The 14276-nt window shown below is 35.7% G+C and overlaps 1 protein-coding gene across 1 annotated transcript in view; it reads left to right on the forward strand.

Moving 5' to 3' along the window:
- Positions 1–14276, forward strand: part of RANBP9 (RAN binding protein 9) — a 91576-nt gene that overhangs the window by 39982 nt on the left and 37318 nt on the right. The window contains exon 3 of the mRNA XM_086706239.1: positions 13588–13640. Coding sequence (XP_086562365.1) covers positions 13588–13640 — 53 coding nt within the window. The remainder of the gene's footprint in view (positions 1–13587; positions 13641–14276) is intronic.

A 14276-nucleotide genomic window follows, 5' to 3' on the forward strand; every position in this document is an offset into this window, starting at 1 on the left:
TCTCTGCCCCCCATCTCCAAACTTCCCGGCAACTGCTGATCTTTTTCCTGTCTCCATAATTTTACCTTTTCTCGAGGGTTATAATTGGAATCATACAGTATGTAGCCGTTTCATACTGACTTCTTTCACTTAGCACGCATTTTAAGATTCTTCCATGTCTTTTCGTGGCTTGATAGGTTATTTCTTTCTATCACTGAATGATACTCCATTGTACGGATGTATCACCGTTTGTTTACCTGTTTACCTAATGAGGGACATCTTGGTTACTTCCAGTTTTTGACAGTTTGAACAAAGCTGCCGACACATGCAGGTTTTTGTTTGGACATAAGTTTTCAGCTTATTTGGGTAAAAATACCTAGGAGCACGATTGCTGGAGCAGAAGGTGGTCTGTCTTGGTGAATGTTCTTGTGAGCGTGAGAAGAGTGGGTATTCTGCTGTTAATGGATGAAGTATTGTGTATAAATGTCCATGAAAACCAGTTGATTGATGATGTTTTTGAGTTTGACTACATGCTTGCTTCTTTTCTGTGTCTGCCGGTTACTAATGCATGTTTGTTGACGTCTCTAGTTGTGATAGTGGATTTAACTATTTTTCCTTGGAGTTCCATCAGTTTTTGCCACACATCTTGTGACGTTTTGTTACTGGTGCCTAAACATTAAGGATTATTATATCTTCAAGAATTGGTTCTTTATTGTTATGAAATGCTCTTTAGTTCTGATAGTTTTCCTTGTTAAATCTGCTTTGAAATTAATATAGCTCGTCCTGCTTTCTTCTGATTGGTGTTAGCATGGTATGCCTTTCTCTGTCCCTTTACTTTCCATCTATGTGTGTACCTATATTTAATGTGGGTTTCTTGTAGATGCTATATACTTTGGCCTTGTTTTCTTATCCAAACTGGCAGTTTTCTTAATTGATATATTTCGACTTCTCACATTGAAACTGACTGTTGTAGCTGGATTAGTGTCAGTGCTATTTGTACTTGTCTTCTGTTCATTGCGTTTGTTCCTTGTTGCCTTTATTCAAAAGAAAAATCTGCTTTCTTCCTCCTCCGGTTTTAATTGAGCATTTTTTTATGATTGCATTTCCTCTCCTAGTTGCCTCAGAGTTTGCAGTAGTCATTTTCATGAGTATAAGTCCATTTTCGAAAAACACTTTACCATTTTACAGGTAGTACAGGTTCTTTATTACATTATAACCACTTCCTCCCTCCCATCTCATATAATACTGCTCTCACTCATTTCACTTGTCCATAAACTGTAATTACCCAATTTATTGTTGCTGTTTTTATTTCCAACAGTTAAGATCAATTCAGAATGAGAAGAATGCAAGGTTTTATCATATCTTCATTTATTTCTTGCCTGATTCTTTATGTGGATCTGAGTTTCTCCCCAATACTTTTTCCTTCTCTCCGAAGAACTTTTAATATTTTTTGCAAGGCAAGTCTGTTGGCAGTTCTTGGGAGTTTTTGATTGGCTAATAAAGTATTTGTCCTTAACCTCTTAAGGATAATTTTGCTGGACACCGAATTTTAGGGGAATAGTTTTTTTCTTTCAGCGTTCAGGTATGTCACTACAGTCTCTTCTTGCTTGCATGGTTTCTGAGAATAAGTCATCATGTAATTCTTAATCCTTTTTCCTTACAGGTGAGGTTTTGTTTTGTTGTGCCCTTAGTTTATTTCAAGATTTTCTTTTTTTTTTTTTCTTTTTTTAAAAAAAATTTTTTTTTTCAACGTTTATTTATTTTTTGGGACAGAGAGAGACAGAGCATGAACGGGGGAGGGGCAGAGAGAGAGGGAGACACAGAATGGGAAACAGGCTCCAGGCTCTGAGCCATCAGCCCAGAGCCTGACGCGGGGCTCGAACTCACGGACCGCGAGATCGTGACCTGGCTGAAGTCAGACGCTTAACCGACTGCGCCACCCAGGCGCCCCAAGATTTTCTTTTTTGACTTTCTGAAATTTGAATATAAGCCTGGGTGTTGATGTTTTGGTATTTATCTTGTTTAGTGTTCTGTAACCTTTCTGGAATTTTGGTTTCATGCCGGTCATGAATTTTGGAAAAATTCCCAGCCATTATTACTTAAAATACTCGTTTCTTTCCTCTTCTTTTGGTATCCCCATTATGTGTGTGTTACACCTTTTATATTGGTCCTGCAGTTCTTGTATGTTCTGTTCTGATCTTTTTATTCCTTTTTTTTCTCTTGGCATTTCAGTTTGGGAAGTTCTTAATAACATATCCTTAAGCTCACTGCTGGCTTTCTCAGTTGTGTTTGGTCGAATGATGAACGCATCAAGAGCACTGTTTGTAATAATGTTTTTAACTTCTAGCATTAAAAAAAAATATATTTCTTATAGCCTACAGCCTATTAATCACAGTTATCTTAAATTCTTAGTTTGAAAATTCCCAAATCTCTGCCTTGCCTGAGTTTGATTGTGATACTTGCTTTATTTCTCCAGATTGTATTTTTCTTGCTATTTAACATGCAGTGTGATTTTTGTTGTTGTTGTTGAGAATGTTACATGATTTATTGGTTAATAGAAATTTAGGTAAATAGATCTTTATGTGATGTTTTATACCGTGGCTAGGAGTCAAGTTGTGTTTAATGTTTCCTTGGTGTATGTATTGTTTGTGTCAGGGGCTTCATTTTTCTCTGGTTTCCTTGTTTTTGTTGCCACTCTTATTTGGGGTTTCCCTAGAAACTCCTTAAATAGAGTCTGTGTCTTGCACCTCTGTCAGTTGTAATTGACTGTTACAGTGTTACACTAGAGCCTTGCTGATGTGATAAGGTACCAGGGAAAGGCAGCGGTCTGTGATTTAATGACTAAATCTCAGTTGTTATAGTGGACTAGTGTCCCTTTCCTGTGAATTTCAGAAGAATTTTAGTCTTTTTTTTTTTTTTTTAACCCCTTCTCTTCAGTCAGGAAGGCTAACAAGAACTGGCGTTGTCTAAATGCTCTTTTTCCAATTCAAATAAGGTTCTGATAAAGTAGTTTCTCTTGAAGGCAGGTCTTTGTTAAAGGGGACACACTGCTCTGGGTGTTATCTCTGAATGGTTACTTTTCCCCTTCCCGTGGACAGAACTGAAGAGCTCTTCTTGCTCCTGGGTGATAACCTGGTGACAAGGTAAAACTCATCCAAGTGTGGAGGCTTCTGGAAGACTGGGCCATCAGCAGTTTTAAAGCTTCAAGCTAGTTTATACTCTGCCTTCAGGAATTCATGGTTACCTTTTAGTTTTTGAAAATTTGTTTGTTTTGAGAGAGAGAGAGAGAGTGAGTGTGTGTGTGTGTGTGTGTGTGTGTGTGTGTGTGTGTGTGTGTTGAGGAGGGGAGAGAGAGAATCTCGAGCAGGCTCTGCGCTGTCAGTGAAGAGCCGGACGTGGGGCTCGATCTCAGAAACCATGAGATCATGACCTGAGCTGAAATCAGGAGTCAGACAAACTTAACCAACTGAGCCACCCAGGTGGTATTCGTACCAGTTACCGTTTTCAGAGACTCCTGCTCATGGTAAGCTCTGATTCTCTGTAATCACACAGCGTTGTAGCCTTTTTATTTGTTCACCTTTTTTTTCTTGTTGTGCGGAAGGGAGTGACAAGTTCCAAGCTCTTTACATATTCGCGCTGCAAACAAAAGTCCTCTCGTTTATGTTTTAATGAGAATCTTACTGAGACATTATTCATAGTTATAAAAATTCTCCCTTAAAAGCATGAAGTTAGGTAGTTTTTAGCATATTCACGGAATTGTGCAATCCTCACCACTGTTTAATTTTAGAACATTTTCATGGCGCGAAAAGAAATCCTGTACTCCTCAGCAGTCCCTTCTCCTGATCATAGGCAACCACTTGCCTATTTTGTTTCCACGGATTTACCTACACCCTGGGCGTTTCATATAAACGGAGTCATACAACACGTGACCTTTGTTTCTGGCTTATTTATCTTAACATAATGTTTTCAGAGTTGATTTCTGCTGCAGCATTTGTCAGTATTCCATTCCTTTTTCTTGCCAAATAGTATTCCATTATAAGGATATGTCACATTGTGTTTATTCATCAGTAGGTGGAAACACATTTCTGGCTATTTGGAATGATGCTGTTATGAACATTTGTGTCATGTTTCTGTGTGGATATGTTTTTGTTTCTCCTGGGTAGATAACCAGGAGTTGAATTGCTGGGTCAGAAAGAAACTCAATGATACCCATTTCAAGAAACTTCCAGACAGTTTTCCAAAGTGACTGCACTGTTTTACCTCGTCACCAACTGTGAAAGTTCTAAACGCTCATTCATGATTCTAGTGTATTCTTGATTCTTGTCCTCGTGGGGTGTGTGAAGTGAGATCTCATAATGATTTCGATTTGCATTTCCTTAATGACTAGTGATATGGAGCATCACTTCATGTACTTATTGGCTATTTGTATATTTTCATTGGAGAAATGTCTGTTCAGGTCCTCTGGCCATATTTTAGTTGGGTTTTCTTTTTATTGCTAAGTTGTAAGAGTTGTTTGTGTGTTCTGAATACAAGTCCCTGACAGCTTATTTGCATATATCTTATCCTGTTTTAAATTCCTTAACAATATTCTTCAAAGCACAAAAGTTTTATATTTTTATGAAGTCCAGTTTATCTTTTTGTGGTTGTTACTTGTGTTTTGGTATAATATCTAAGAAACTATTGCCTAATCCGAAGTTATGAAGATTTACTCTGGTGTTTTTGTCTAAGAGTTTTTATGTTCTCTAATTTATTTTGAGTTACATTTTATATATGGTGTCGAGGTATGGCTTTGTTTTCATTCTTTTGCCTAGATGCATCTAGTCCCTGCATCAGTTGTGGAAAGACTATTGTCTTTTCCATCCAATTTCCATTAAATCAAAGACTTGTTTTTTCCATGAAATTGTCTTCTCTCTCTTATCCTAATCACTTGGCCATAAACATAAGGGTTAATTTCTAAACTCTCAGTTCTGTTGCATTAATACATATGTCTGTTCTTAAGCCAGTAATAATACACTGTCCTAAGTACTGTAACTTTATAGCGAGTTCTAACACTGAAGTGTGAGTCCACCAAGTTTTTTTGTTTTGTTTTGTTTTTCCAGATAGATCAGTTCTCCTGGGCCCTGTTGCATTTCCATATGAATTTCAGGATCAGTTTCTCCATTTCTGCTGAAAAGCAAGTTAGAATTTTGATAAGGATTGCCTTGAATCTCTAGATTAATTAGGACAGCATTGCCATCTTACCAGTATTTACAGTATTCTTTCAATCCGTGAATGTGGGTGTCTTTCCATTTATTTAGATATTCTTTAATTTCTTTCAACAACGTTTTGTAGTTTTTGGCGTTCAAGTCTTGCACTTTTTTGTTAATTTTATTTCTAGATATTCTTTGATTCTGTTGTAAATGAAATTGTTTTCTTAAATTTATTTTCAAATTGTTGCTAGAGAGTAGAAATAAAACTGATTTTTGCATATCGAACTTGTATCCTGCAGTATTACTGAACTTGTTTAATAGTTTTTTGGTAAGGATTCTGAGGATTTTTTATGTATAAAATTGTGTTGTATGTGACTAGGGTATGTTTCTTCCTAACTTTACAATACGGATGTCTTTTCTTTTTCTTGCCTTATTGCCCAAGCTAGAACCTCCAGTCCTGTGTTGAATAGAAAGGGTAAAAGGGGTTATCCTTTTCTTGTTCCTGATTTTAAGGGGAAAGCATTTAGCCTTTTACCATTAAGTATGATGTTAGCTGTGGATTTTTTGTAATAGATACTTTTTACTGGGTTAGGAGGTTCCCTTTTATTCCTGACTTGTTGAGTGTTTTTGTAAAGAAGGGATGTTGGATTTTGTCTAATTCTTTTTCTCTGTCAGGGATCAAGTTGTTCTTATTCTCTATTCTGCAAGTATGGTGTATTACATTGATTATGTTTCAAAGCCAACCTGCATTTCTAGGATAAATTTCTCTTGTTCATGATGTACAGTCCTTTTCTGTGTGTTGCCAAATTTGGTTTCCTAGTCGAAGATTTGAGCATCTATATTTGTAAAGGATATTTTCTCTTGTTTTCTTGTGGTATCTGCTTGATTTTGACAACAGGGTAACATTGGCCCTGTAGAATTAGTTAGAAACTGTTACAAATTTGCAGGGAGGAGTCTGAGGATTGGTGATCAGTTTTCTTTATGTTTGGTAGAATTCACCAGTGAGGCCATCTGAGCATGGGCTTTTCTTTGTGGCAAGTTTTAAGATTGCTATTCAGTTTTGGTAGTTTATGACTTTTTAGGGATTTGTCCATTTTAAATAGTTTCCGTAGTATGTTGCTATATAGTTTTTCACAGTATTTTCTTATAATTCTTTTTATTTCCTTAAAATCTTTTGTTACTTTGGTAGTAATTACCGCTCTTTTGTTGCTGCTTTTGTTGAGTCTTTTTCTTTCGTAGTAGAACCACCTTTTGGATTCAGTGATTCTGTTGCTTTTCTGGTCTTTTTTGTGTTTATTTCTGCTCTAATCTTTTAATCCCATTGCTTGCTTGGGTTTGTTAGTTTTGGGGGGTTTTTGTTTTGTTTTAATTTTCTAGTTTCTCAGTGTAGAAAGTTGGATTATTCATTAGATCTATTTCTTTTTTTTTCTCAAGATTTTATTTTTAAGTAAACTCTACACCTAACAAGGAGCTTGAATTTACAACCCCAAGATAAGAGTCGTGCACTCTATCAACTGAGCCAGCCAGGTGCCCTGAGATATTTCTTTTTTTAAAATATAGGAAACTGCAGCTACAAATTTCCTTCCAAGTACTACGTTAGATGCATCCCATAAGTTTTGGTGTATTATGTTTTCATTTTCCTTCATTTCTAAGTATTTTCTAATTTCCATTGTGGTTTCTTTGTGAATTTTTGAAATGTGTTTAGCTTCCACGTATTTGTGTACATTCCAATTTTTATTGTATTTATGAGTTCTTAAATTTTTTTAGTGTTCATTTATTTATTGAGAGAGAGAGAGAGCGAGCATGCGCACGTGTGTGCACTGGGGAGGAACAGAGGGAGAGAGAATCCCAAGCAGCCTCGGTGCTGTCGGTGCAGAGCCGACGGCGGGGCTCTATCTCGTGAAAGGTGAGATCGTAACCTGAGCCAAAATCAAGAGTCAGACACTTAACCAAACTGAGCTACCTAGTACCCCATGTTTGTGATTTCTAATTTAATTTCTTTGTGGTTGGAGAATATGCAGTGTATGATTTCAATTATTTTAAATTTACAGGGGTTTGTTTTAGGGCCTGGAGATTCTTCTGTGTGCTCTTGAGAAGCATGTCTCACCATGGTTGGTGGAGAGTTCTATAGATGTCTGTTGGTTCTGGTTGGTTTACAGTTGTGTTCAAGTTTGCATTTCCTTGTTGATCCTCTGATTGTTCCATCCATCATTCAAAGTGAGTTATTGAAATTTTCAGCCATTATTGTGACTTGTGCATTTCTTTTAATTCTTGGAGTCTTCACTTTAAATAGGGCTCTCTTGGTAGGTTTGTATTTGTGTATAATTGTTATGTTTTCTTGATGTATTAACCCTTTTATCATGATAAAATGTATCCTTTTGTTCCTAGTAGCAGCTTTTGTCTTAAGGTCTATTTTGTCTGGTATTAGTAATAGATTACTTAATGTCTTGTTTGATTACTATTTAGTATGTCTTTTTTCCTTCCTTTTATTTTCATCTTGTGTGTTCAAATCTAAAGTGTTCCCCGTAGACAATATGTCATTGTTTGTTTGTTTTTTTAATGAAAAACACTGTTCTATGAGTCTCTACCTCTTAATTGGATGACTTTATCCATTTGTGTTTCTTATCATTGCTGATAACGTCGGACTTAAGTCTGCCATTTTGATATTTATTACATGTGTTGTATCTTTTTGTTTCTGTGCTCTTCCATTATTGCTTTTGTGTGAATTAGATGTTTTCTAGTATACCTCTCAATTTCATTGTGGTTTCTTTTCTGTAGTTTCTGAGTTATTTTCTTAGTGGTTGCTCTGGAGGATTACTCAGATAATACCTTAACATAAAAATATAATTTGGATTAATACCAACTTAATTCCCATAGTATGTTAAATTTTGCTTCCTAATATATCTAATTTCTTCCTTCTTTTCACTGTTATTGTCTTAAAATTTTATCTGTATGCAATTTAAACCTAAAGAGTTATTGCTTTTATGTTTTTTATGTAGGAGAAGAGAGTTAGAAACAACCATTCATACCTTCTTTTGTATTTACCTATGTAGTTATCTGTATTGATGTCCTTGCTTTGTATGGATTTGAGTTAGTCTCTAGTTTCCTTTCTTTTATCCCTTATCATTTCTTATGCAGGTTTGTTAGTGACAAGCTTCCAGTTTTTGTTTATTTTGGAATATCTCAGTTTCTCTGTTTTTGAAACATAGTTTTGCTCTATATAGAATTCTTGCTTTACAGAGTTTGCTTTTTCAGCATTGCCAAACGTCATCCCACTGCCTCTGGCTTCCATGGTCTCTGATGAGAAGTCTGTTGTGTGTCTAATGAGTTAAGTAGCATTAACTAAACAAAGCAAGAATGGTGCCATTCTTGTGGAGTGAGTGACAAAAATGTGGGAAGAGGTAAACGGGCTTTAAAAGTTTTGTGTTACATTGTCATCATGTAATAAATACACTAATTCAGTCAAGAATATGTGTGTTAAAGATGCATTTCTTAACACATGGTGTTCATTGATACACTATCAAAACATACAGCAGAAAGCTAATAACAAAGGGTAAATATAGAAAAATACAAAGAACGTAGAAAAGGATGAATGGAGAGAACAGATGGGAAATTAACAAGCTAATTGACTTAAACCTTAAACCTATAGTAGGAATATAAACTAATCTTCTTAGTCTCTGTTATTTGATATTTGGTGCAACCATTATTTTTAAAATGTTAATAACTGTATAATTTGAAATTGATATATTGATCTGAAAAATTTTTATAGCCATTTCCTTTGCTAAACACAGAGTATCACAATAATAAATTTCTTATTCATTGGAGCTCCTGGGTGGCTCAGGCAGTTAAACATCTGACTTTGGCTCAGGTCATGATCTCACAATTAGTGAGTTTGAGCCCCACATGGGGCTCTGTGCTGACTGACAGCTCAGAGCGTGGAGTCTGCTTCAGATTCTGTCTCCCTCTCTCTCTCTGCCCCTCCCCGCTCATGTTCTGTCTCTCTCAAAAATAAATATTATTAAAAAATAATAAAAAATAAATTTCTTGTTCATGTACTTTAAAAATCTTGACACTCCCTCATTGCTGTGTAATTCGAACTTGCTTTTATATGTCATGCCACACCTCAAACATCTACCAACTATGTTGGTTCACTGCCTGTTACAAGCCACACCCATCCACATCTGCTGTTACAGATTTGCCCGTCAAAGAACTTTCCTTCCACCACTTCACAATAAACCACAAGCTACGGTCCTGTGCCACCCACTTCCCCAAGTGAACTTCAAGTCTTTTTCAGTGCAGGATGCTATATTTATTGTTGTGTTTATGTATTTTAATCAATTTAGCTTGTGTGAAAATTTTTTTTTGAAAAAAAATTTTTTAATTGGGTTCTTCTCTTTTTTAAATGTGTTACTGCTAGAGTTTTGGAATGCCATGCTCTTACCCCATTTTTTCCCATAAGCCCTGTGGTTTTTATTGCATGATTTTGTATAGTGCAGTGAATTTAAGGAACTTAAATGTGATAATATAATGAGATCCCCTCCCCCAGTTTCTGCATTTATAGGTATTTTACTGTGAAATAAAATTTTCTTATTTTCATGTGAGAAATGCACGAGTATGCAGCTCAGTGTTCCTGTGACAGTAATAGGTTTTGTTTTTTTTTGTTTTTTCTGGCTGCTTTCACTATTTCACTTTGTTCTTCGTTTTCAGTAGTTTGGCTTGTGACTTGTGCATAGGTGTGCTTTTCTTTGTGTTTAACCTGTATTTAACCTGTTGATTATTGAATCTATAAATGCTTTTCCCAGATTTGGGAGATTGTTCTCAGATTTTTAAACCCATTTTCTCTTTCTCCTTGTGGGAATCGGGTTACATGTATGTTAGACCTTTGGATACTGCCTTAGGCAACTCTTTTTTCCCCTCATTTTTTCTCTCTGTTCTTCAGATCGCTCTGTCTTCATGTTTACTTAACTCATTTTGTCATTTCCAGTGTGCCGTTAAGTATGTAAGTGCTTATTTCAGGTATTTTTCAGCTCTAGAATTTTTGGGTTTTTTTTTTTTTATTGTTTCTTCTTCTTTGTTGAAATGATTACAAGCATATTTCCCTTTACATCCTTGAGCATTGTAACAAGAGTTGCTTTAAATTCTTTATATTTTAATTTCAACCACTCCATCATCTCAGGGTCATTCTGTTTTTTGTTTCTTTTCTCTTGAATATGGGTCATGTTTTCCTGTGTCTTTATATGTAAAGTACCATTAATTATATTCTAACGTGTTAGGTATGGATTATAGAATTTTAAAATAATAGTATTTTGAGGAATTATTTTTAGTTACATATGTCATCATTTTTTGTGCTGATTATTGTTTCTTTGACCCTTGCATTTCTTGTTTTTTTTTTTTTTTTTTTACTTTTTCACTTTCTGATAAAGCATATCTTGAAGTAGTTCTTTTGTGAGGGTCTGTGGATAGTAAAACTGTTAGCTTTTTAGTGTCTTTAAATACCTATGTTGCCCTCATTTTCAGTGCAACTTGATCTGGGCATTAAGTTCTAGGTTCTTTACCTTAAGTTCTAGACTGTTCTTTAGTGCTTTGTGCCATTGTTTATTGCCATCAACTGCCGCTGGGGCAAAATCTGCTGTCAGTCTAATGGTCTTTTCTTGGAGGGACATAAGCTGCATCTTCCCTTTGGAAGCTTTTAGGATTAAGTGTTACCGATATGCTGTAGTGTGTCCGCGTGCGGGTTTATTTTTATCTTCTTCAGTGTGTATGCGCTTTCAATTCGACAATAATAGTTTTCAGTTGTGGAAAATTAGCCACCTATCTTAATAAACACTGATGTTCTGCTTTAATTTTCCATGCTAATGGCTCCTTTTTCCTTTTACGTATCCTAAATGTCCTTTTTAAATTGTTCCCTCTGTCTTAATTGTCCACTTATTTGTGTCATCTAGAATGAATTCTTGTTGCAGTTGTATTTATTTCCTTGGCCTATGTTTGGTATATCCTATAGAGTTTTGCTTTTGTAGTCTCATTTTGATTAGAAAATTTAAAGTTTCTCTTCATTTTGTGCATCTTTTTCTATCCTGATTTTCTCCTTATGACAGTTGGTACTTTCTAACCCCTGGGCCCCCAAACAAAAGCAGGGAGAAGAGTCTTCCAGGTCTCTCTTCAGGGGGATTGGCAGCCTGGCAGATTCGGTCCCTGATCATTCAACAGCTTTGTTCAGGTTTAGTCAGGAGGCTACTGCTAGCCTTATCTAGGCCACAGTGTCCAGTAGGCTTAAGCCAAGGCAACAAGTGGTATCAGTATTTTCTTCTCTTCCTTTCAGGAGCGGAAGCCTGTTCCAGTCTTTGGTCTTAAGCAGTGAGCACGGCTGATGTGCCTCCTGGGGAGCATTTTTAGTCGTCGTTTTCCCAGAAGGGGAAACTCGTAGCCATTAATGGGTGCTCCTAGACCCAGAACCTTGCAGGTCTGCCGTCGTGTCCCTGCTCGCAGCTTCGTGTTTCTTCTCAAACACTTAAGTCTTGTACTTTATTAAGTCTTTTATTTCTCCCAATACTTACATTGCATGTAAAATACGTGCAATACTCTCAAAATCATTCTAGTTTTGAAAATCCATTGGGAATCTTTCTTAAATCTTATTACATGTATATATTAATTTTAGAAACATAGTCTTTTTTTGTACTGTCAGGCTATCCAAATACATAGTATATCCATGTATTTATAGCTTTTATTTTAATATATTGTTTTCATGCCGTGGGACTCCTGTTTTACGATTTCTGTAGTTTTGTGACTGTATATTTACACACACCACTTTTTTTTCTCTGGTTACTACTAAAAGAGAAATGTAAATGTTGGTCTCATATCTAGTCACTTTGCCAAAATAATTATAGTTGACCTCTGAACAACACGGGTTTGAAACTGCATGGGTACACATATGCAGATATTTTTCAATAAATGCAGCACGGTAGATGTATTTTTTCTTCCTTATGATTTCCTTGACATTTTCTTTCTTTAGACACTTACAACTGTATTGTAAGAGTACGGTGTATAATGCACATAGCATACAAAATATGTGTCAGCTGACCGTTCATGTTATTGATAAGGCTTCTCTGGTCCATAGCAGACAATTAGTTAGGGAGAATCAAGTTATACTTGGATATTTGACTGCATGGGGGTCAGTATTGCAACCCCCTGCATTGTTCAAGGGTCAGCTGTAATTCTAAAAGCTTTTAGTAGACTCTGTGGTTTTCTATGTATATAATCATAGCAACTACAGGTAAAGATTATATCTTTTAATATTATACTAGTTTTTTTTTATTATTTTTATTAAATCATCTGAAAACTTCAAAACCGTGTTTAACAGTTGTAGACAACTCCATGTCCTGATTTTAATGGAAATGGCTTCAGGGTTTACTGTTGAATATCTTCCTGTATTAGAGTTGGGCGGGGGGTGGAGTGGGGGGGGGGAGTGTGTCATATTTCAGTTTCCTTATACTCTTATTTTGCTTGAGTTTTTATTAGAAATGTAGCTAAAATTGGTCAAATGACATTTTATTTTAATGTTTATTTTTGAGAGAGAGCAGGAGCCGGTGAGGTGCAGAGAATGAGGGAGTGGTGGGGGAAGGGGTGGGACATACAGATTTTGAAGCAGGCTCCAGGCTCTGAGCTGTCAGCACAGAGCCCAACGCAGGGCTTGAACTTACCAACCGTGAGATCATGACCTGAGCCGAAGTCGGATGCTTAACCGACTGAGCCACCCAAGGCATCCTGTCAAATGCCATTTTAAATCCTGGTGCAATCATAGTCAGTTAGCCTTTTAACAAACTGGATTCAGTTTACTGTTTTATTTAGTTGTTGGGTTTTTTTGTGTCCGTATTTACAGGTGTATTGCTTTATACTTTTCCACTTTTCTCCTGTCTTTATAGGTTTTATTAATATTTCATAAGCTTTTAAAAATGCTTTTAAGTGTACTTTTATTAAATATTTCAGATGTTTTTATATGAATTTGACATCCTTTTTTTTGTGGTCTAGATCTTTACTGTGTCTTTTCAGAAATATATTTGTTTCCTAATTATTGTTTTCTTTTTCTTCCACAAGTCCCCCTACACTTTTTATTAGAAGTCTTAATCCTAAATATTTGTGTGGATAAGTTGAAAGGTTTTTCTAGTTGTTAGTAGAGTGCATAATTATTTCTAATAGTTGGGGTGTCTTTATGAATGAGTACTGTAGGAATTTACTGTGAATCTGGGTTTTATTGTGCTTAATATTGTCCTTTTTGCCATTTAATGAATTGTAATAACTTTTGTAGCTGTCCTAGGAGTTTCAACTTGGGCTGGGTTCTGGTGTTTCAGGGTGTTGGGTAATTTTTTTACATATATGGTTATAATAACATGCTTTTCTCCCCCCTCCCCCCCTTTTTTAACAGTTACATGGGAATTGGTCTTTCTGCTCAAGGTGTGAACATGAATAGACTACCAGGTACTTGTGATTGAATTATAGTACTGTCTTACAACTACTTCTTTCTGGTTAAATTTGAAGTAATAATTTGAAATCGTTAAATACTGATTTTTCTGTGTTTTTAATCACGTGTGTTACGAGTTCAAAGTGGAAGCCGAGAGGTTTTAAAAAATTCAAATTTTATGTTATTTAGTAAAACTTACGTGTACTATGCATGTTTTTTGTTTTTTTGTTTTTTGGTTTTTTTGCTTGTTTTGTTTTGGTATTTTAACTTCCAGTATATAGCCATATCAACTACTTTAACTATTTTCATGTGATTGGTTGGTTCTCTTTGCTACCCAGCACATTCCTGGCTTTTAACCTGTTGTCATTTGTTTAATGTTCTGGGAATGTAGGCTAATAGGAAAAGTAAACTAAGGAAGGTGTGAAAGTGATTCTTGGATTATATTTTCTGGTATCCCACTTACCAATGTTAAAAAATTAATTTGGGGGGAAACTTTTTGAAAATAGAAAAATCTTATATTTTATACTAAATGCTGTGTGTGTGTGTGTGTGTGTGTGTGTGTGTGTCTAAGCCAAATCAAAGCAAAATTCCTTTGGTCTGTTAGCAAAGGAAATATGCACGGAAAATGTGACTTTTTTTTTTAATGGTAGGAG

The sequence above is a fragment of the Puma concolor genome, chromosome B2 (assembly GCF_028749965.1).
Source record: "Puma concolor isolate L17-30 chromosome B2, mPumCon1.1.hap2, whole genome shotgun sequence".
Classification (NCBI taxonomy): domain Eukaryota; kingdom Metazoa; phylum Chordata; class Mammalia; order Carnivora; family Felidae; genus Puma; species Puma concolor.